The sequence below is a fragment of the Coenobita brevimanus genome, chromosome 111 (assembly GCF_032717465.1).
Source record: "Coenobita brevimanus isolate Jiangsu-jjx chromosome 111, ASM3271746v2, whole genome shotgun sequence".
NCBI classification, from domain to species: Eukaryota; Metazoa; Arthropoda; class Malacostraca; order Decapoda; family Coenobitidae; genus Coenobita; species Coenobita brevimanus.
The window spans coordinates 4,428,557-4,450,720 of NC_137064.1; the positions used below are offsets into that span (position 1 = coordinate 4,428,557).

The following is a 22,164-nucleotide window of genomic DNA, read 5'->3' on the forward strand; positions in this document are numbered from 1 at the left end:
ACTGTATATATATATATATTCTCTCTCTCTCTCTCTCTCTCTCTCTCTCTCTCTCTCTCTATATATATATATATATATACACACACACACACACACTCAATATGTGTACAGTATATATACTGGTATATATTGATTTTTAGTAAATGATGCTTTTTATAGCATTAATGTTGAGCAATGTCCATTGCAGCTGTGTAGCTAATTAAAACTTTAAACAAATTAGGAGTGTGAGAGACAATGGCGTGGACGGGTAAGAGGCTGCACATAGATGAGAGTGAGCTGTTGTGCCGCACTGGGTGTGGCTTTTATGGCAACCCTGCCTGGGATGGACACTGTTCCAAGTGCTATAAGGAGCGTACTCAGCCCAGCCCAGCCCAGCCCAGCCCCACACAAGCCTCACGCAAACCTGTCTTCCATCCCACTCAAACCCTGCGCAGGTAAAAGCTCAGATGTTAACACACTAGTTTACTCTTTTTCCAGACTTGCTCATTATCTTTTACACAGTTGGCTACCCACAGCTTGCACCCAAGAGACTTTCTTTGGTTTCCTGTTTTTGTGTTGTCATAGAATATGTTCATTCCATTTGCAGGTTAGTATTCTTCGCTCTCCAGCACTGTATCTCGCTCCAACAGATGTTTTTTGGTGCCATAGTTTTCATGTACAGTTTCCTAAGACCCTTTTTTTTTTTTTTTTTTTTTTTTTTTTTTTAATTTTTTTTTTTTTTTTTTTTTTTTTTTTTTTTTTTTTTTCATAAAACTGGTACAATTACTGTTCTGTACATTACTGTGTATGTGTGTTACATAACCACTATACTTCAAATATTTTGGAAAACTGAGATAGAATTTTGATGCTGTCTGTTTGTTACTGATATGGTGCTGACAAGCATTACAGTCTATACCCTCCATATGTCGTTAACAGTTATTGTAGAATTTTAATAGCTATCAGTTTAACATTCAGTAATTGGCAGATCACTACTATACACATTTTGACAGGAAAACCTAAGTCATTCCAAATCCCTCTGTCAGCACCAGTTTTTTATGTTGATTTACTGAAAACTTGTAAACTAAATAAATTTGCAAGGTAGAAATAAAGGGTTAGAGAGAGAGAGAGTGATAGAATAAAGAGGCCAATAGGACTTATTTACCTGTCTGCATGGTGGATTGACTACATTCCTACAACAAAATTATCTGTAGAGCTGTCTGTACTGTCCTCTAATCAGCCATTGTTATCATAATCTGTTATTGTTCTTTGTGATACCGGGCCATACAGGCAGAGTTCAGATGATGAACAGTTGGATACATGAGAAGGCAGGTGTTAGATATGATGGCTGTGAATCACTGTTTATAGAAGACTGGATTTAGTTTTGAAAAACACATGAAATAATTTTGAGAATTTTTTTTATTTTATTTGAGACATCATTGTGAATTCAGTAATGCTGAGTGGTAAAAAATCATTACAAAAAAAGATATGTATATATATCACTGCTGGGGAGTGTATATAGATATAATGAGGAAAGATTGTTAAGATGAATGAAGAGTGACTGGATAACTAAATTTAGTATATAGATAGCAGGAGGACCACATCAAGGGATTACAGCCATGGAAGGAATAGACCCCATCATTTATCGGTAATGTTGATGAATAGAAGTACTGTATACTGTAGTGCATTATGTTAGTATATGTATGTTTGTGTGAGATACAACTGACTTTGATTTATAGCATTCTCTTTGGTACCATATATGAGCGTAAGCTTGCAGATGCAGTACTGTCCAGTTGTCTCGTGGCTGTCGTACATAATTGGTACCATGCCCAGTGCATGATATTGAAACTACGCAATAATGGAAGCACAAACCTATGGGATTTATTGTAATTGGTACTGGGCACCACACTTGTAAACCTAAAGTTTCACTTTTACAACAGTTTAGACCCACTAAATACATACCGTAAAACGCCATAACTTCGGACGGCGTCCAAACTTCAGACATTTCGTAAAAAAATGTAATAATTCAAGTTTATTGGAAGAGAGTGCGATATTTGCAAAAAATAATGATGTGGGTAGGTAAGGTAATCCTCTAAGACTATTATGTATTAACCCTATTAAACTAGCTTGAATATGTGTGGGTGAAAAAAATTCGTGAATCCATTGGAAAAAATAACTGAATTTTCTTACCCTGCAAAACTTTGTTCACACAGAACAAACAGTTTCAATTGTAAAAAAGTGAACAGTACGATTATATGTAGAAAAGTGCTGTAAGTACTGGGAAGTAAACTGTTTCAAAATATATGCATGGATAATCTTGCTATGCCTGCTTTAATGAATACTTCTTTATTTTGCAGAAAAAATTCCTAATTCGGACAGACAAATTATTTGAGCCAAATAAAGTCCAAACTTCGGACAGACAGTAATATTAATGGTAAAGTGATGCTAATTATATAAACAGAAAAACATGGCTAAAACAGCGAAATCTCCTATAAAGAAGAAAAGAGCCTACACAAGTAAAGTGTCCAAAAGTGCCCTGGAAAAGTCTAAAGATGACATAAATAACAAGAACATGAGTGTGCGCAAAGCAGCTGAAAAATATAAATTAAAAAAGAGCACATTACATGATTACCTGATACAAAAACATTGCAAACAAGTGGGACGTAATACTTCATTAAGCCATGATGAAGAGTTACTGGTGTGTCAGAGAATCCTCACATTGGCAGAATGGGGATTCCCACTCGACAATTTGGACTTGAGGATGTTAGTGAAAGCATATTTAGACAAACGAGGGGTTGTTGTGTCACGATTCAGTAACAATGTACCTGGTGTTAAATGGGCCCATTCCTTCTTCAAGCGCCACAAACAAACCCTTAGTAGACGATTGTCCCAGAATATAAAGACTGACAGAGCCAGAGTGACAAGAGCCATGCTAGCCGAGTTCTACAGTAACCTGAAAAAATCCCTAGAAGGTGTGCCTCCAGAGAACATAATAAATTTTGATGAGACCAATCTTACTGATGATCCAGGTAAAAAGAAAGTCATGGTGAGGCAGGGCACTAAATATCCAGAGAGAATCATGAACTCAACAAAATCCTCAATATCTATTATGTTCTCTGGAACTGCATTTGGTGTGTTACTCCCTCAATATGTGGTGTATAAAGCTATCCATCTTTACGATACATGGACTGAAGGGGGCCCTCCTGGAACACTATACAATAGGTCCCCCAGTGGATGGTTCGACTCGTGTTCATTCGATGACTGGTTCCACAAAATTATCCTCCCCTATGCTAAACGCAAGACAGGTAGATTTGTCATTATAGGAGACAACTTGGCAAGCCATGTATGACCCAGTGTTATTGAGTCATGTGAGAAACATAATATCTCCTTTCTTCTCTTACCACCTAACTCCACGCACTTGACACAACCTCTCGATGTTGCTGTGTTCCGGCCTCTAAAAGTGCACTGGCGTAAGATCCTCGAGAACTTCAAGAAAACTACTGTTGGTAGGCTGAGTGCTTCATTACCTAAAGACTGCTTCCCACCGAACTGGTGGATAAAGTTAAAGGGACCATTGCTGACAACCTACGTAGTGGGTTTAGGAAGTGCGGCATTTATCCTCTTGATCCACAGAAATCCATCTCAAGACTTCCAGAAGATTCAATCCAAGATACAGCTGATACTGGTACACCAGGACCATCTACCAGTACTGCCTTAGACAGCTCAGTGTTGGAATTGTTGAAGGACATGAGGCATGGAACCAGTCAGTCAAGCTCAAGTCCAGCTATAGCGAAACCAAGGCGAAAGAAAAGGTTGAATGTGTCACCGGGCATGAGTATTACTACAAGGGCACTACAAAATGAAACAGAGAGCCAGCATGAAGAGTGTGAAGTTGAGGATCCACAACCCCAGCCACTGCAGCCACAAGAGGATACAGCAGAGATAGCAGCACAGCCTTCCACTTCCACATCTGCACCCAACCATGAAGCACAAGCATCTCCCCTGACAGTCACCTCTACCCAGATTATTGGGGATAAAGTTGTTCCCTCAGATTGGGTAGTTGTGAGGGTTCCCTTTGATACCAAAGACAGATATAGGCATTATATTGCTATCATTGTGAAGGTAAAACCAGAAATACATGTCAGGTTTCTCAAACACGTTCAGGGTACACCTCACACATTTGTATACCCAATGGTTGATGACAGCAGTGACAGTGTGTGTGTGTGTGTGTGTGTGTGTGTGTGTGTCTTTAGAACCTGTAAGAAATGTTCAACATCATATTATGTTATTTCGGTATGCATTTGTTGAGTCAATGAGGTACATACTTGATAATTAAGTGAAGTTTTGTTTAGGAAAATGAGGACAGTTCCTCTTACAGTTTTGGGTATATGCAGTGCATTTTTATTTTATTTTTTCATCTCAAAAAGTTCGTGAATAGTTCTTAGTTCTATTTACGGCCAGAATACCTCACTACAATGTGATATGATGCAATTTAATGTGATATGAAATTACGAGCTCCAAAAAGAAGATACAGTATTTTGGGATACTTCTCTATATATATGTATAACTCTGGTCACGAGTGCCCAATATTTTTTTTTACATTTTTAAAAAACTTCTCAAGTGTCCAAAGTTTGGCCAGTGTGTCCAGAGATAGATCCCATTAACCATTCTCACGTTTAAAGGGAAAATACATGGATGTCCGAAGTTTGGAAGAGCTGTCCGAAGTTAGAAAATTTGTTCCTAACTTCGGACACTTGAAAATGAAAAAAAAAAAAGCACAAGTTTAGCTTGGCTAATTTTTTTAAATATATGGAGTTAGTAGGTACTCTCCCTGGCTACCACATGACACCAACAGGAATAAAATTGCACCATTCTACAAGGAGATATTCATTAAAACACATAAAAAATGTCCGAAGTTATGGCGTTTTACGGTACTATTGTGGTAAGTATCAGAAACACACATTGGCGTGGTTAGATTAATAGGAAATGATGAAAACGCCTCAATAAGGAAGAAACATGTACCGTAGAGAAACCTGAGATGGGCTTGAGGTAAGGAGTTCTGAGGCTAAGGGGTGGAGAGTTAGTAGTCTCCACCACCTGGGATTAACTCCATGAGTACAGACTGATCTTTTAATCCCTGAAAGCCATCAGAAACAGCAGATTTTGGACCGTCATTGTTGGCAGAAACCAGGTCAGATGCTCAGTATCGATGTTTTTTAGCATAGAAAAAAAATGATAACGGCAGGAGTGTGTACAGTAAAACTTCACTATAACGGACTAATTGGGGCCCAAGCTATTCCAGAAAATGCGAAATTCCAACAAAAGTGACATCCAGACTTCCCCCTGCTAAACCAAGCTTTTTCCTATATAGCAGACATTAGTCTGGATCTCTGCAACAGTTTTTAAACTGTTTTCACAACCATTGCAGTACTGTCCTGTATTATACATTCACTAGAATAATCATTTGGTATAGTTTATACTGTACTGTATATTGATAAACATGTCTTATTTACCTAATTGTGGTGAGCATAGCTGAAGTGGTCAGGCAGTCCAGACTGCATCTGGCTTTATTGGACTTTTTCCGGTAGCTCCTTGATTCCGAAAAAGCGAATTCCGGTCTATTGAAGTCCATTATATCGAGGTTTTACTGTATTTTCATCTGGCAGTGATAAAAAAAAACTGCTATAACCAAGTGCGTGATAACCAAGGGATCACCATATGTTTAGAATTAGACCAAAATACTGCTGTGTTGGTATATAAAAAGGTTTTTTAACATTTTGAATATCAGGATTTTTCTCAGTGGAGTAAAGTCATTTGGTGTTAACCTAATTATATTTCTTAGATATATCAGTAGCAGAGAAAGGATGCTTGTGATAGTTATTGAAGACTTTGATTGCCAGGATTTCTCTTAGGTGATCAGAATCGTGCGGTGTTAACCTTAGTAAAATACACACTTTGGGTCACAAAAGTATCAGTGCACAATGTGCATAAAACATTTTGGACCACAGAATGAGGGTCACTGAAATATTAGTGTCCGACTACCACACGTTGGTAGCCCAGATGTCGGGAGGTGTCATATATCGCCAACTAGCAATAACCTCTTGCAGACATAAAGTAAATGTTATGTATTTTGTGACCCATAGTACCGTACACACAGTCAGAGAGAGAGCAGAAATGAGTGGTGAGAGGAGCACGTGGAGTTACATGGAGAGATGGACAGGCATATGAGGAAGGTAAAGATTAGCATTGTAATGCTGATATGGATGTGCTGGAAAGTGTTAGAAGTACTGTATCCTGATATGATGTAGCCATTTGGAGAGAATGACAAATGAGAGATTGACTAGGAGAATGTATGTGAGTTAGGTGGAGGGTAAGAGAGGTAGTGGGAGATCAAGATTGATGGAGGAATAGGGTGAGGAGGTGTATAAGGGAGGGGATGGTGTGAGTTGGAGGGAGGACAGTCTGATGCCAGAGGACAAAGTTACATGGAGGCAATCTGTTTGTGGCCCCCTGTTCCAGGATGAAAGCATGTAACTGTATATAGATTACAATATCAACCACGGTTAAAGAATTAAAAAGGTTATAAATTGTCAGGCTTGAGTAAGATATCATACTGAGAATTGAGGTGATCCAGAAAACTCAAGGGAAAGTTTCAGAATGTTTGTGTGCTGCCAGAGAATGTTGCTGAAACTGATATTAAATGTATTTTGATTGACCTTTTGATGTGGTAGAAGAGAGTGGGTCAGTGCATTAGTGAAAAGATGCAGTTTTGAAAGAAGGATGATAGAGGGAATGAGAGAAGCATGTGCAAGGATAAAATAGCTAGAGACAGGTTTGTCATGGCCATCCCCTGTCAGCCAGAAAAGATGAGTGCATTGAATATGATTGTTGCTGTTGTTGATGATACTGCGACTGAAGTCTGTTCTGATTATGTACCTGGTGGATAGCAGGCTGAAGTGGTCCTCCTCCAGGTGTCTGCCTTCCATCATTTGGAAGATAAGGGAGTTGACGGATGTTTTTATAGCTGGGCAGCCCTACTGCCTGGTTATTTTGGTGCCACCACATGAAGGTGTCCCTTTCCAGCACCATAGGAGTTATAGTGGTAATGGTAAACAATGTCACTGCACTGAGTACTGTACTCATATTAATCAGTAAAAGTATAAATTTATTGATCATCAAAACAGTATTTCACATTGTCCTTTAGCCTTGAGTTGATTAAGTGAGTAATGTTTCTCGGCTTACAGCAAGGTGAGCCGTTCAGTTAGCGATGTATCTGAATTGACCTCTACTGCCACCTCTCTCATGAGCCGCAAGTTTGACCGGTTTGAGGAGAAAAGGCGGCAGCAGTTGGACAAACGAGCCAAGGCAGTCAAAGCCATCTTTCGGAAGTCTCAGACCAGAGGTAAGGTAAATTCTAATTTCTGTATGTTAAATTACAGGAAGTCCTCTCACTTTCACATTTATTTTGACTGGCAAACCAGTGAAATATTGGAGTAGCCAAAATAATGGAACCATATTAACTGAGCAGGACAGAATACCTGGTACAGTATCACAAATAGCCAGTTGTACAGTACTGACATATATACTGTACAGTCATTACTCGTTTTACGATGATTCGGTTTACGATAATTCGCTACAACGATAATAGGAAAGTTCCATCCCAAAATTTGATTTACAGTAAATTTCCCGCTATAATGATTTTGCCATCGGAAAGCGCCAGGCACACGCAAGGTGACCGTCGCATGTCTCAGGCAAGATGGCGGTCCTGGCGTGCAACGCATTGTTATGGTTCAGGTCCCGTCGCCCCTTCAAAGCCCTGTCTTTTCAACTTGTTCAGGTGTGTCCCCCTGTTATCATCACCTCTCAGCCAAACATCGTACTACAGTACTGTGGATTTGTGTGCCCAGTGGTAAGGTCAGTGCCAGTGTAGGCCCCAGTGCTATGGTTGGTGCAGGGATGGGTCCCAGTGCTAAGATTGGTGTAGGTATGGGCCAGATTTCCCTCCCCCTAACTTGTTCCTGTCTGACTCAGAGGCTGACCACTAGTGCCTGTAAGCACAGACTGTCCCCCAGCCTGGGGGGGGACGACTTGGACCAACACAGGAAGGAATGAAGGTGGGTTGCCATTTATGGTTCAGTCTTGGTTAGGTGACTTTGGGAAGTTGAGTTGACGTAGCCCCCCTTTTATAATGGGTTTCAATCTCCCGATTTACGATAAATCGGTATACGATAAGGTATGACGACGTAACCCCATCCTAAAACGAGTAATGACTGTATATACTGTAAATATATATATATATATATATCTATCTATCTATCTATCTATCTATTGCCAGACGCCTCGATCCCGTTTGGGGTGGCCACAAACAAATCACCTCCAAGTCGCCCTGTCCCCCGCCATTTCACTCCCCTGCTCCCAACTCACACCCCCCTCTCTCATATACCTCTCCACCCCATCTCTCCATCTCATCCTCGGCCTCCCCCTCCCTCTTTCCCCCTCCACCTCACTCACATACACTCTCTTCGTCAGTCTTTCACCCTCCATCCTCTCCACATGGCCAAACCACCTCAGTGTGTTCCTCATAACGCTTCCTATCACATCCACATCAACACCACAATTTTCCTTTATATCCTCATTCGTCAGCCTGTCTCTCCACGTGACTCCACAGGCTCCTCTTAAATAACTCATTTCCACTGCTCTCACTCTTGACTTGTGTCCTTCCAACAATGTCCAAGCCTCACTTCCGTACGTTAGAGTTGGTATCACAATACTGTCATGTAGTAACTTTTTCACTTCCATGCTCACTTCCCTGTTTCTTATCACTGCTTTCAAGGAACCAGCAACCTTTCTTCCCTGCTGTACCCTTTCAAGCACTTCACCCTCCAAACCTCCATCCTTAATCATCACACTACCCAAGTACTTAAACGTACTCACATTTTCCAATTCCTCACCATCCAACCTCGCTGTACATTCACTGACTTCACCTCTCTCAAAGACCATCACTTTACTCTTCCCTACATTCACCTTTAGATTCCGTTTCTTACACACTCTCTCAAACTCATCCACCAAGCCTTGCAGCTCCCCTTCGTCTTCACTTAACAACACGGTATCATCTGCAAACAACAGTACAGGGAGTTTCCAAACACTATCCTCTCTCACCAGGGCCACTCCAACATCCACTACCCTACCTTGTACCTCTTTTATTACCCCATCCATGTACAGATTGAACAACCATGGAGACATGACACATCCCTGTTACAACCCAACTTTCAAAGAGAAAAATTCACTTAGTTCACCATCCACACGCACTGCAGCCTTCGCACCATCGTACATACTCTTCACAGCATTCAACAACTTCCCATCTATTCCATATATTCTTAACACTTTCCACAATCCTAGTCTATCCACCCTGTCATATGCTTTCTCCAAATCCATGAAAGCCGCATACAACTTCTTTCCCTTCTCTAGAAACTTTTCCACTAAAGATCTGAGAATGAATATCTGATCTACACAACCTCTTCCCATCCTAAAGCCTCCCTGTTCTTCTCCAACTAATTTCTCTGTTCTTTCTCTAACTCTGTCAATAAGTATCCTACCATACACTTTTCCTATTATACTAAGAAGACAAATGCCCCTATGATTACCACACACTTCTTTTTCCCCTTTTCCTTTGTACAAGGGAATAATTATACCTGACTTCCAATCCTCCGGGACTCTACCTTCCTCCCAGGCCAATCTGCACATCTTCCACATCCATTCTACTACTATCTCTCCCCCATGCTTCAGCATTTCACCACACACTCCATCAATTCCTGGGGCTTTCCTTGATTTAACTTTCTTCATTGCTTCCACAACTTCTATCCTACTGATTTCTTCCTGTCTTCTCACCTCCCTCCTTCTTCCAGCCATTCCCCAGCCACTTATACTCGCATTACTTCCATCCTCTACGTTCAACAATTCCTTAAAGTGTTCTCTCCATCTGCTCACTTTTTCTCCCTTCTCCACTAGTAATCTACCATTTTTATCTTTCACTCCCCTGCTAACTTCACTTCCACCCTGTCTTACTCTTCACCTCTTTCCAGAACATTTTCTTACAGTCCCTCCACTTTACACTCAAATTCCTTCCAAATTCCTCATCCACTCTCTTCTTACTCTCTCTTACTAATCTTTTCACCTCTCTCTTTCTTTCTACATATATATATATATATATATATATATATATATATATGTATGTGTATCTGTCTATCTATTGCCAGACGCCTCAATCCCGTTTGGGGTGGCCACAAACAAATCGCCTCCACGTCATCCTGTCCCCCGCCATTTCACTGCCCTGCTCCCAACTCACACCCCCCTCTCTCATATACCTCTCCACCCCATCCCTCCATCTCATCCTCGGCCTCCCCCTGCCTCTTCCCCCCTCCACCTCACTCACATACACTCTCTTCATCACTCTTTCACCCTCCATCCTCTCCACATGGCCAAACCAACTCAGTGTGTTCCTCATAACATTTCCTATCACATCCACACCACAACGCTCCTTTATATCCTCATTCGTCAGCCTGTCTTTCCATGTGACTCCACAGGCTCCTCTTAAATAACTCATTTCCACTGCTCTCACTTTTGACTTGTGTCCTTCCAACAATGTCCAAGCTTCACTTCCATATGTTAGAGTTGGTATCACAATACTGTCATGTAGTAACTTTTTCACTTCCATGCTCACTTCCCTGTTTCTTATCACTGCTTTCAAAGAACCAGCAACTTTTCTTCCCTGCTGTACCCTTACAAGCACTTCACCCTCCAAACCTCCATCCTTACTCATCACACTACCCAAATACTTAAATGTACTCACATTTTCCAATTCCTCACCATCGAACCTCGCTGTACATTCACTGACTTCACCTCTCTCAAGGACCATCACATTACTCTTCCCTACATTCACCTTTAGATTCCGTTTCTTACACACTCTCCCAAACTCATCCACCAAGCCTTGCAGCTCCCCTTCGTCTTCACTCAACAACACAGTATCATCTGCAAACAACAGTACAGGGAGTTTCCAAACACTATCCTCTCTCACCAGGGCCACTCCAACATCCACTACCCTACCTTGTACCTCTTTTATTACCCCATCCATGAACAGATTGAACAACCATGGAGACATGACACATCCCTGTTTAAACCCAACCTCCAAAGAGAAAAATTCACTTAGTTCACCATCCACACGCACTGCAGTATATTTATATACAGTATATACAGTATATGTAAAAGTAATCCCCCCACTATCCGATGTAATAAAGGCAAAGGCATGTCCGGATAGTGGGCCCCAGCCTCCTGGACATATACTTATGGACCCTAACTCGGAAAAACACCTTTACAACTCCCTTTGGACATGCATAGCACCTATTTAAGACCCAGATCACACCAATAAGGGACAAAAAAGACTGAAATAAATGCAAAAGAACCAGAGAATGAGGTTTTAGAGGTGAGTTTTTACAATATTAAACATTCTGGGTACTTACAACAAGTCCCTGGCTCCTGGTCTGGTTTCAACCGCCAGTGTGCACTCCACAGTTAATCCTTTGCACTCTAAATTCTGATTTCTTAACACTGCACAACACTGTAAATTCCCGTGTGTTCTAGTGGCGAGGTATTGCAGTTTATTCACTGTTTATTCACAAAAAACGAGCACATGTGGCTTGCATTGCGATAAGCATCTGCTCTCGATTGGAGTTAGGCTGTGACTGTTGATGATGGGGTAACAGAGTTGCCAGATCGCAACATCCACATTACCAAACTCCTCAATTTTCATTACCAAATTTAACTTTTCATTACCTAATTTGTAAAGCTAGCATCTATTCTTCACTAATTATATATACAAGTGGAAATACATGTAATCACTATTCTTATAAGTATCAGCATGTTGATTATTATCACACTATATAGGCTACCAAATTAATCAGAGAGAGCAAACAATCCACCGTCTCCATCCTGTGTATCCTCATACGTATCAAAAATCTGGTATTGTATTATTCTGATTCATTACTAAATTAGCCCACATTTGGTAATGAAAAATACCAAATGGCAACCCTGACAGAGGAGGGGGGAGGAAGGAAGGGGTGAAGGGTCCATGGTGTTACAGCTGTTCGGCGCCGCGCGGCTGTTTCAAATTACGGGTGGGAAAAAAGTAGGATTTTTTTTTTTCGAAGTTTTTGTGATTTTTGGCCCATTTTGGGATTATTGGATCCCGGAACCAAAATATCTGGTAAGTTGGGATGTCCGGAAAGTGGGCATCCGGAAAGTACAGGGATTACTTATATATATATACAGTACAGTATGTATATATATACAGTATATATATATATATATATATATATATATATATACAGTGGAACCCCGGAATTCGTACGCCTCTCTACTCATACAACTCGGTTTTCGTACAGCTTTTTCGTTAAAAAATCGCACCAGTTTTCGTACGGCAACCTGTTATTTGCACTAAGAGACACAGTGTCGTAGGTGCCACGTGGCCACCAGTCCCACTTTGTCTTCTGCCAGCTACGCATCAGTCATTCAGGCTCCATTAAACTTTATGAAAATTATGTATTTTTGTCAGAAACTTGTACATAATCAGGTTCTTTACCATTAAAGAATCCAAAGCAAAGCCCCAACCTCAAGCATCTCCCCAGCCCCAAGCATCTCCCCAATCCCAAGAATCTCCTTGTCCAAAGAGACAAAAAAGAGAAAAAAACACCAGAAGGGCAGTTACCTTCAGCTTTCGTGGAAGGTGACTCCCCTTCCAAAAACTAACATCCCTCCTCCGCCTCTCCACATCCATCCACTTAAGCCATCAGCTCTCCTCAGTACAGGTAAGATGCAGTAAAATTATCGTTTATTTCATCTGCAGGGTATATTTCTTTATTTTAAAGGTTTTATGTATGGATTAATGCAAAATACATTGTTTCCTATGGAAAAAAGTGATACGGTTTTTGAACAATTCGCAACTCGTACAGCCTCCAGGAACGAGTTGTGTACGAATTCCGAGGTTCCACTGTATATATATATATATACAGTAATCCTTCCACTATCCGACGTAATAGAGCCAAAGGCATGTCCGGAAAGTGGTCCTGTCCGGATAGTGGGCCCCAGCCTCCTGGACTTGTACTTATGGACCCTAACTCAGAAAAACTCCTATACAACTCCCTCTGGACATGCATGGCATCTATTTAAGACCCAAATCACACCAATAAGGGACATAAAAGACAAATAAATGCAAAAGAACCATAAAATGAGGTTTTAGAGGTGAGTTTATACAATATTAAACATTCTGGGTACTTACAACAAGTCCCTGGCTCCTGGACTGGTACTTATGGACCCTAACCCAGCCTAATTTTGAAAGCCACCTAAATAACTCCCTACCGAACATGCATAGCACATATATAAACCTATTTAAGACCCTATTCACACCAATAATAGCTTGAAATAAATGAAAAGGAACCAAAGAATGAGGAATTAGAAGTGACTGTACCTCATCCAGGGTAATTACAGCACGTTTGTGGCTGCCTTTTGTAAGGTTTTGGCAGTGGTGAAAATCAAGTACAGTAATCCAGTGTTGTGCTGCAATTACAGTAATTCTTTGCACTGTGAGTTATAAGTGTTTAACACAGCACATTGTTAATTGCACCATGCCAGTTTCAACTGCCATTTGCACTCCACAGTTAATCTTTTGCACTCTAAATTCTAATTTCTTAACACTGCACAACATTGTAAATTCCCGTGTGGTCTTGTGGCGAGGTATTGCAGTTTATTCACTGTTTATTCACAAAAAAATGTGCACGTGTGGCTCCCATTACAACATGCTACCACTCGCGATCGAAGTTAGAACTTGGGTGTTGGTGTGTGAGTGGGAAACAGAGTTGCCAGATCGCAACGGCCACATTACCAAACTCCTCAGTTTTCATTATCAAATTTAACTTTTCATTACCAGATTCATAATGCTAGCATTTATTCTTCACTAATTATATATACAAGTGGAAATACATGTAATCACGTTTTGTATAATTAACAGCATGTTGATTATTTTCACGCTATGTACGTTAGCAGATTAATCAGAGAGAGCAAACAATCCACCATCTCCATCCTGTGTATCCTCATACATGTGAAAAATCTGTTTGCTAATGCGTTACTCTGATTCATTACCAAATGAAATTTCATGACCAAATTGGCCCAAATTTGGTATTGAAAAATACCAAATGGCAACCTGACAGGGGAGGGGGGAGGGGGAAGGGGGATGAAGGAAGGGGTGAGGATCTGTGGTGTAGCAGCTGTTCGACGCCACGCAGCAATTTCAAATTACGGGTGGGAAAAAATTCGGATTTTGAGGGGATTTTTTTCTTTTTTTGTCCATTTTTGGGTTCCGAAGGTCCAGGCCTACAATGTCCGGTAAGTGGGGATGTCCGGAAAGTGGGTGTCCACATTACTGTATATATATATATATATATATATATATATACAGTATGTATATACATATTTATATATTTATTTATTTATCTATTTATTTGCCTCCTTTACATCCGCAGAGCCTGGACAGGGCAGTAGTGGAGGGGAGCAGCACCCCAGAGCAACACGTCAGCTCAGCTCAGAATCTCAGAGTGTTGGCCAGGAGTTTAACGATTATCTAATGGTAGCTACAATATTTGTACACAGATGTAGTGTCCTACATTAACTGCTCTAATTTGTTGGCATAATTTTCATTTTGTTCTTGGTAGGACAAGCGTTTATGTGTAGAAGTAAGAAATTTTTTTTAGTAGGTGTGGAGGTAAGAATTTTTTCAGCATTATGGTAATGGCAATTTTGAGGTCATTTTTATCTTTAATGGTACCACTTGTCCTCCTCAATATCTCACCATGTACATGTTTTATTGCCGTCTCCAAGGATTCCCAGAATTTTATTGTAATGTCTTTACCTCTGTTGCCCATCAAGTTAAGGACATTGAAGTGTCTAAAGTGTTATTTTACTGAGCATTTAATGTCACTTAGAATTTAGAATTAAGGAGATTTGTGGTAGATTTAAGTTATGGAAATATCAGGCTTGACTGTTGTGTGAAAGGTTGCATGACCCATTTCACCAAGTATACTGTTGCCCACACTCCCACTTTCTACTTTCTTCTTCCTTGTTTGTGGATTCTGCCTTTCTCCATTCATATTTGGGGGGAAAAAAAAAGTCGTGATTATGATGATGAAATAAGCAGATTGAATTACTAGTACTGCATTCGTAATTAAGTGTCTGCAAATTGCCTTTGATTTCAAGTTGGCTAATTTGGGCTGAAAATGATTGTGAGTGAGTGTTTGGTGGTGTGGCTGTGTTAGTGACGGAACTTCTTGTAAAGGATGGTGAAAATAATTTAAAAAAAAAAGTGGGGGGGTAATTCATGGTAATGGTATAAATGTATTTTTCAGAATCTGCATAAGGATGTAAAGATGTCAGTTTGCAAGCAAATCAACTCATTTGTAGAGAAGACCTTGCGGTGTGTAGAATACCAGTCAGTAAAAGAGTCTAGTGAGCTGATTCACCAGTTCTATACCACAATGGAGGATGTCCTCGGCACCCACTGCTCTACTCATGGTTAGTCACCACTTCATATGTTGACAATCAAGGCTTTTCTCATGGTCTTTCACAGCTTTAGTCATGAAAAATCTTTACAGTTCTCATGGTCAGCCATAACTCTACTTAGTCAGTCACTGATTCACTCACAGTTGATCATTGCTCCTTTTGTAGTCAGTCACCCACTCATGATCAGTCACTCCTTTCAGTCAGTTGTGGCTTCACTTGCAGCAAGTAGTAATGTGGGACTGACTGTTGCTGTTTTCTGTTTTGCTTTTTAAATGATAATCATACATATATGAGCATTTGTCATGCAGTGGCATTATAGTATCCTAACCATAGTGTATTGGACTACTGTATAGTTTGAATGATCTGGAAATATTCAAATGTAGTAAAAGCTTCGTTATGTGAAGAAAGTGCATGAGAATATTAGGCACACCTCTGCACAGACCTGAATATGTAAGAAAGAGGCCCTGTTGTTAGACCAAGGAAACTGGGAAATACATTTTTTTTTTTTTTTTTTTTTTTTTTTTTTTTAATGCGAGGAAGAAGGAACCAAAGGCCATGAGCCCGCAGTAACAGTTCCCTCCAAGAGAAAAACAAAATACAATAGAGAGCCAAATTCAAGATCCGATCATTTTGAGATGCCTGGACACACTGCGTTTGAAAGACTGGAGATCATAGGCAGCAGGAAATACAGATAGAGGGAGACAGTTCCAGAGCTGACCTGTTGCATAAATGAAAGACTGGGAGTAACGGTTAACTCTTGCCTTAGAGAGTTGGACAGAAAAGGGATGAGAGTTTGCTGCCAGACGGGTGCTACGCGCACGTCGTAGAGGTGGAGGAATGCAAGCAGACAGTTCAGAGGAGCAGTGACCATTAAAGTAGCGATAGAAAAGAGATAAAGATGCAACAGTGCGGCGAAGAGACAGAGGTTGAAGGGAGTCAGTAAGAGGAGGAGAGTTAATGAGACGAAAAGCCTTTGACTCCACCCTATTGAGAAGAGCTGTGTGTGGGGAGCCTCCCCACATACTGAGAAAGGACCTCAGGGTTCGGAAACCTGATAGGAATACAGTAGGAGATCATGAAACTTGGAAAGCAGTCATCCAATGAGTAGGCTGACCCATATACATGTGAAACACTGCATAAAATGTATGTATGACCAGTATATCAGCCTTCAGCCTTTTGCTTTTATCAGATTGGGTCTTCCCCCAGAAAATCTAATATAGTAAGATTTTACTGTTCACATATACATGTTCTCTTACAGATATTCGTGACTTACTATAAAGTTGTTTTGAAGTCTTAAATTAATGTACAAACATTTTATGCTTAAAGTCATAAGCCAAAAGTGTACCAGTATGTATCACCTAGGTATCTCACTTAAGCTGGCAGTTTGCATTTGCACATCCTAGAAATCAGCCCATTTCACCTGCTGTTAGAAATCCTTGTAACTTGGTGAGGGCCATAAATTATCTCCGTTAGTCCTAAAGTCATGTTTGACTTTGATAGACATATCATAGGCAAATCGGTGCAATTTATTTAGTTAACAGAAAATGTGGTCGTCAAAGCTGTGTTGTTCATAAATTACACTGAAGCTGATGTAGAGTTGTTCTGTATTCATTATTGTGTTGTTTTGCAGTATGTATTTTTAGTTAGTGCATATACAGTAGACCCTTGCGACAATGGACTAATAGGAGTGTTCACAAACTCATGAGTTGCCAGTGATCGCCAGGTAATTTAATTATTCATCCATCCATCCATCAGCCAATCCAACATTGCCCCATGAGGAGTGTAGGAGCCCAGGGCTAGGAAAGTTGGTTCTGACATTTAAGATGAGAGTGACCAGCCTCACTCATCCTTAAGTGACATTATGTGAGCAACAAACCCCAACCACCCCTTGGATATAAACCTTCAGGATATAAACCTTCACCGGCTCAATCCAATTGGAGCGCCATATTACCCACTAAACCACCAGGCGCCAAAATTTGGTTATATGGTTACCACCCAGCAACTACTCCCGGCTCGCACTGTCACATATTTTCTAAAATCCCTTCCATGATATTTAGTGAAGCAGAGAACAGTAATCTCCCAATTATCCAGCATAATAGAACCAAAGGCCTGCCGGATACTGTCTAAATGCCAGATAATTCAAAAGTTCCCCCAGACGCCCCCAACTCTGTAATACTTATCCAGCGTGTAACCCCTAAAAATGCTTTAAAACATCAAAAAACAGCTAATATACAGTACCCTTTCGTCCAGTAAGCGTTTGTCCAGTACTATTCTTGTCCAGTATGGTCGGCAAAAAAATAAAGTAATTTATTACTGTAGTACGGATTTGTTGGGCTAGTACGAATCGGCTGTGCAAAGTGGGCCAAATTCGAGGAGTTCTTCTCTAGTACTGACTTGCTGCGTTCAGTACTATTACCTGTGCGTGCATGGGAAGATGGCCAACACCGAGGAATTTTTCACTAGTACTGCTGCGCCAGTCCAGTACTCCTTCCTCATGACTCGTGACGTGTGCCTGTCAGATTTGCAGTATTGCACTTCCCCCTGATGATGTAGACGACGATGTGTCAGTGTGTGACTAGGGAGATTTATGAGGGAGGTTGAGGCAGACAGGCCTCCTCAGGATCCTGAAGGCCCTCCTCCAGGGGGTCAGTAGGACCTCCTACAGCCTCAGAAACCCCTCCCCCTTCCCTCCCAAAGCCCATCACCACTCACCTTAAAGGTTGGTAAAATCTTAGTTGTATCAAAATGTAGTTAAGTTGAATTTTGGGGGGACTTTTTCATGGCTTGTCTGACATTATTCATATTTCCCATAAGGTCTGTTGTTTGTCCAGTATGGATTTAGTCCAGTACAGTAGTACTGTCTGACAAAAATACCGTGCTGGACGCGAGGGTACTGTCCATTCCTAATAAGATAATAAAATACTGTAATGTACTATTAAGTTCACAGTAATTTTATGTACGGAAGCAGTTTCATGTTGACGATGGGGATAATATCAAAGGTCCCCCAGCCTGGAGGGTTGTTTTCTTTCACCCGACATCTCCCCTTCCTACCCACCACAAACACCCTGTGACCTGCGAGGCCCACCAACCGTCAGCCCTCCCTCCCTCAACACTCCACCACTTTCATATTACAGTGCAGTATAACCCTATTCTTTTTGTGTATTTCTTTCTTTTCTTTTTTGTGATTATGGCTGGATGTTTGATAACAGCGCTCTCGTCCCGGATAATAATGTGCTTTTACTCAGGAGAAAGGATCCTTCATACCAGATAATGTCAAAGATTTTATGCTTACTGCCAGATACCAGTTTAATTCAGCCATTGGCTACACTGGATAATGCAGCGCTGGATAATCGGGCATTTACTGCACCTAAAGTATTTAGTACTCTAATCATTGGTTATTATACTAGTTTTCTGTATATGATTTACTAGGTAAAATACTGCAGAAAAATTACTAGAGTGCATAAAATGACAAGTGGTCTGTTAGCATTCATTACGTGATATTGGAAGTCTTGTTGCATGTTTAATTTGATACATTTATCATTTAGTTATCAAAGAGATTAATGTTTCATCTGGTAAATACTGAAGAGAACATACCGACTATTAGTTATATAAAAGACATAATTTAAGTAACTGAAATTATGCGAAGACGAAGCAGCTGACCGAAATTGCAAGTACCGATGTTTCCAGGAAGACAACAACAAAACTTGATGCAGGTGTGTGCACATAGTTATCATCTGATTCTTATAAATATTTTGCAGTCAAACAACTTCATATTATTACTATATAATGACATATATATGTCTACAAATGGTATTGATTAGAACTATATTTTAGAGGTAGGTGGGTGTGTGTACCAACCACTCACTCAATGTAGTGCTGCTCTCGGGTGGCTGCCCTTTCCTCTCTTTCTTCTTTCTTTCCTTCCTTCCTTTCATGTCATTCTTTCCTTCATCCTTTCCTCTTCCCACTGTCTATGGGTGACTACACTGAGTGACAAGCCAAGTGGGTTTCTGTGCACCAGGGAACCATTTACTATGATGGGTGGTAACCATATAACCAGACTATGGCACCTGGTGGTTTAGTGGGTAATTAAGGCACTCCAGTTGGATAGAGCCTGTGTGGGTTTATATCCAAGGGGTGTTTGGGGTTTATTTCTCAATAATGCCACTCAGGGATGAGTGAGGCTGGTCACTTTTGTCTTAAATGTCAGGACCAACTTGCCTAGCCCGGGGCTCGTACACTCCTCATGAGGCAACATAGGTTTTGATGATGTATGTACGTTAAAAGACATGACTGAGAATGTGGATAATCGCTTTTCAACTATATATACAGTATATATATATATATATATATATATATATATATATATATATATATATATATATATATACATATATTGTATATATGCCCCATGAGGAGCGTAGTAGCCAGGGGCTAGGCAGTTGGTCTCGACATTTAAGATGAGAGTGACCAGCCTCACTCATCCCTGAGTGGCATTACATGAGCAGTGAACCCCAACCACTCCTTGGATATAAACCTGTATGTATATACAGTATATACATGTGTGTATATATATAGCCCCCAAGGTTTAGACAGTACATTAGCTTCCAAGATTTAGACAGTAAATTAGGTTCAGTTTAGTGGTTCCTTCAACTTTATCGTACTGAGGCTTCTTTTCCACATTTTATTGAGTAATTACATTCATAAAATTATACTTACGATCCAATTGAGAAAGGAAACACAAAACAGTAACTTAGTCGACTGAATTTTTTTTTTTTTTTTAATCAGGTGAAGATTAGCAACTTTTGGGAGTTTGTGAATGGCCCCAATGGGGAAAAGCCGATCCATTAAAGCTGATAGCCAATTATATCCAAGGTTCCTCCTCTGAGGTGGGATTTCAATCACGTTTGAAAATGAGCACAATAGCATATTCTATTTTTAAAAATGTGTAATAAGCCCATTTTACTCTAACTTGCTCCATAATTTCACCTTTTTGCAGTTTGTTCTTTTCCTTGTCATGGCACTTCTTCATGACTAATACAGTATCACTATAGTCTCTCATTACAGCTCAACAGTCACGATGGGGAGAGGGCAATTTCGGGCCAGGTTGGAGTAAAAAAGGGTAGGAAACACATTTATTCAACTCACTGCACCCTATTTAATGGACATTGATTGTTATAGCCAACATAAGTTTGGTGGGCTTTGTCCATCCATCCATTGCCAGACGCCATGTATCCCAAACGGGGTGGTCAAGGGCTTAGAGTTAACTGTTTTACAGGGAGGGGCACTAATCCTCCACCAACCCCACTTGACACGTAGGGATGCCAACAGCATCTGGTGTTCCCAGGCGGTCACCCATCCAAGTACTAACCAGACCCAACGTTGCTTTGTGCTGTCTGTTAAATCCGATACCCACTATGCCAGGGTCCATTATAGTGAGGGTCTGTTGTTTCCCTGTTATCTGACAGCAGTGAGTCAAAATAGCATATGTATCACTTAGCCCCTTTTGTCCAGTGACCATCCATCCATCCATCCATCATCCAATCCTTCTTTGCCCCATGAGGAGCGTAGGAGCCAGGGGCTAGGCAGTTGGTCTCGACATTTAAGATGAGAGTGACCAGCCTCACTCATCCCTGAGTGGCATTACATGAGCAGTCAACCCCAACCACTCCATGGATATAAACCTTCACCGGCTCAATCCGATTGGAGCGCAATAATTACTTACTAAACCACCAGGCGCCAAAATTTGGTTATATGGTTACCACCCAGCGTAGTAAATGGTTTCCTGGTGCACAGGAAACCATTTGGCTTGTCACTCAGTGTAGAGTCACCAACAGGCAGAAGGAAGAGGAAAGAATGAAGGAAAGAAAGAATAGGGAGTGTAAAGTCACCGTAGGCAGAAGGGCGAGGAAGAATGAAGGAAAGAAAGATAGAAGATGGATCCATAAATATACCAGCTTATGATAACCTACTCTACAGCCTTACACCTTGTATTAGGTAGTATAGGGTTGGCTTAGCTTTTTTCCTCTTTAATATACTGTATAAACTCTAACTGGTGCAGGATTGACTGAGGATGAGGCCCACCGTCTGATGAACCTGACAGAACGCTACATCACCACTCGGCTGTACAAATCCCTTATTGCAGCTGTTAATGCAGCCAATGAGGAGAAGGACCTGGCAATACAAAACAGGTAGGAATTTATTCCAAAATACCACAGCTGTCTCTAATGCAACCAGTTTTTGTAATTTTTTTGTAGTCATTTAATGAGCATCTTGAATATGGTTTATTTGCTGAGTAACAACTGTGCAACAGCTTGTTCGTTTGGTTGGTTTCTATCTTTTTCAAGATTACAGTCTTTCTTCCATCTTTTTAACTCATTCTTATCCTTTTGAGACCTTACTTCTCCTTTCCACACCACATTTTTTAAGCCATCACGGGGATTCTCTTACCTGATAGGATCCGGAGTCTGGCATGGGTGAGCAGCGATCACCTGGACTGTGGACTGAAAGAATCAGATGAAGATGTGCGTGAAACACTGGATTTGGTTATCACAGGTATTTTGTTTTCAGGTGGTACTTAAATTT

At 40.7% G+C, this 22,164-nt stretch overlaps 1 protein-coding gene across 1 annotated transcript in view; it reads left to right on the plus strand.

Moving 5' to 3' along the window:
- Nucleotides 1-234: 234 nt before the first annotated feature.
- The window catches only part of Rabex-5 (Rabaptin-5-associated exchange factor for Rab5), a 68,990-nt gene continuing 47,060 nt past the window's right edge, over nucleotides 235-22,164 (plus strand). The window contains exons 1-6 of the mRNA XM_080286362.1: nucleotides 235-434; nucleotides 7,221-7,378; nucleotides 14,547-14,650; nucleotides 15,426-15,591; nucleotides 21,641-21,770; nucleotides 22,037-22,134. Coding sequence (XP_080142488.1) covers nucleotides 235-434; nucleotides 7,221-7,378; nucleotides 14,547-14,650; nucleotides 15,426-15,591; nucleotides 21,641-21,770; nucleotides 22,037-22,134 — 856 coding nt within the window. The remainder of the gene's footprint in view (nucleotides 435-7,220; nucleotides 7,379-14,546; nucleotides 14,651-15,425; nucleotides 15,592-21,640; nucleotides 21,771-22,036; nucleotides 22,135-22,164) is intronic.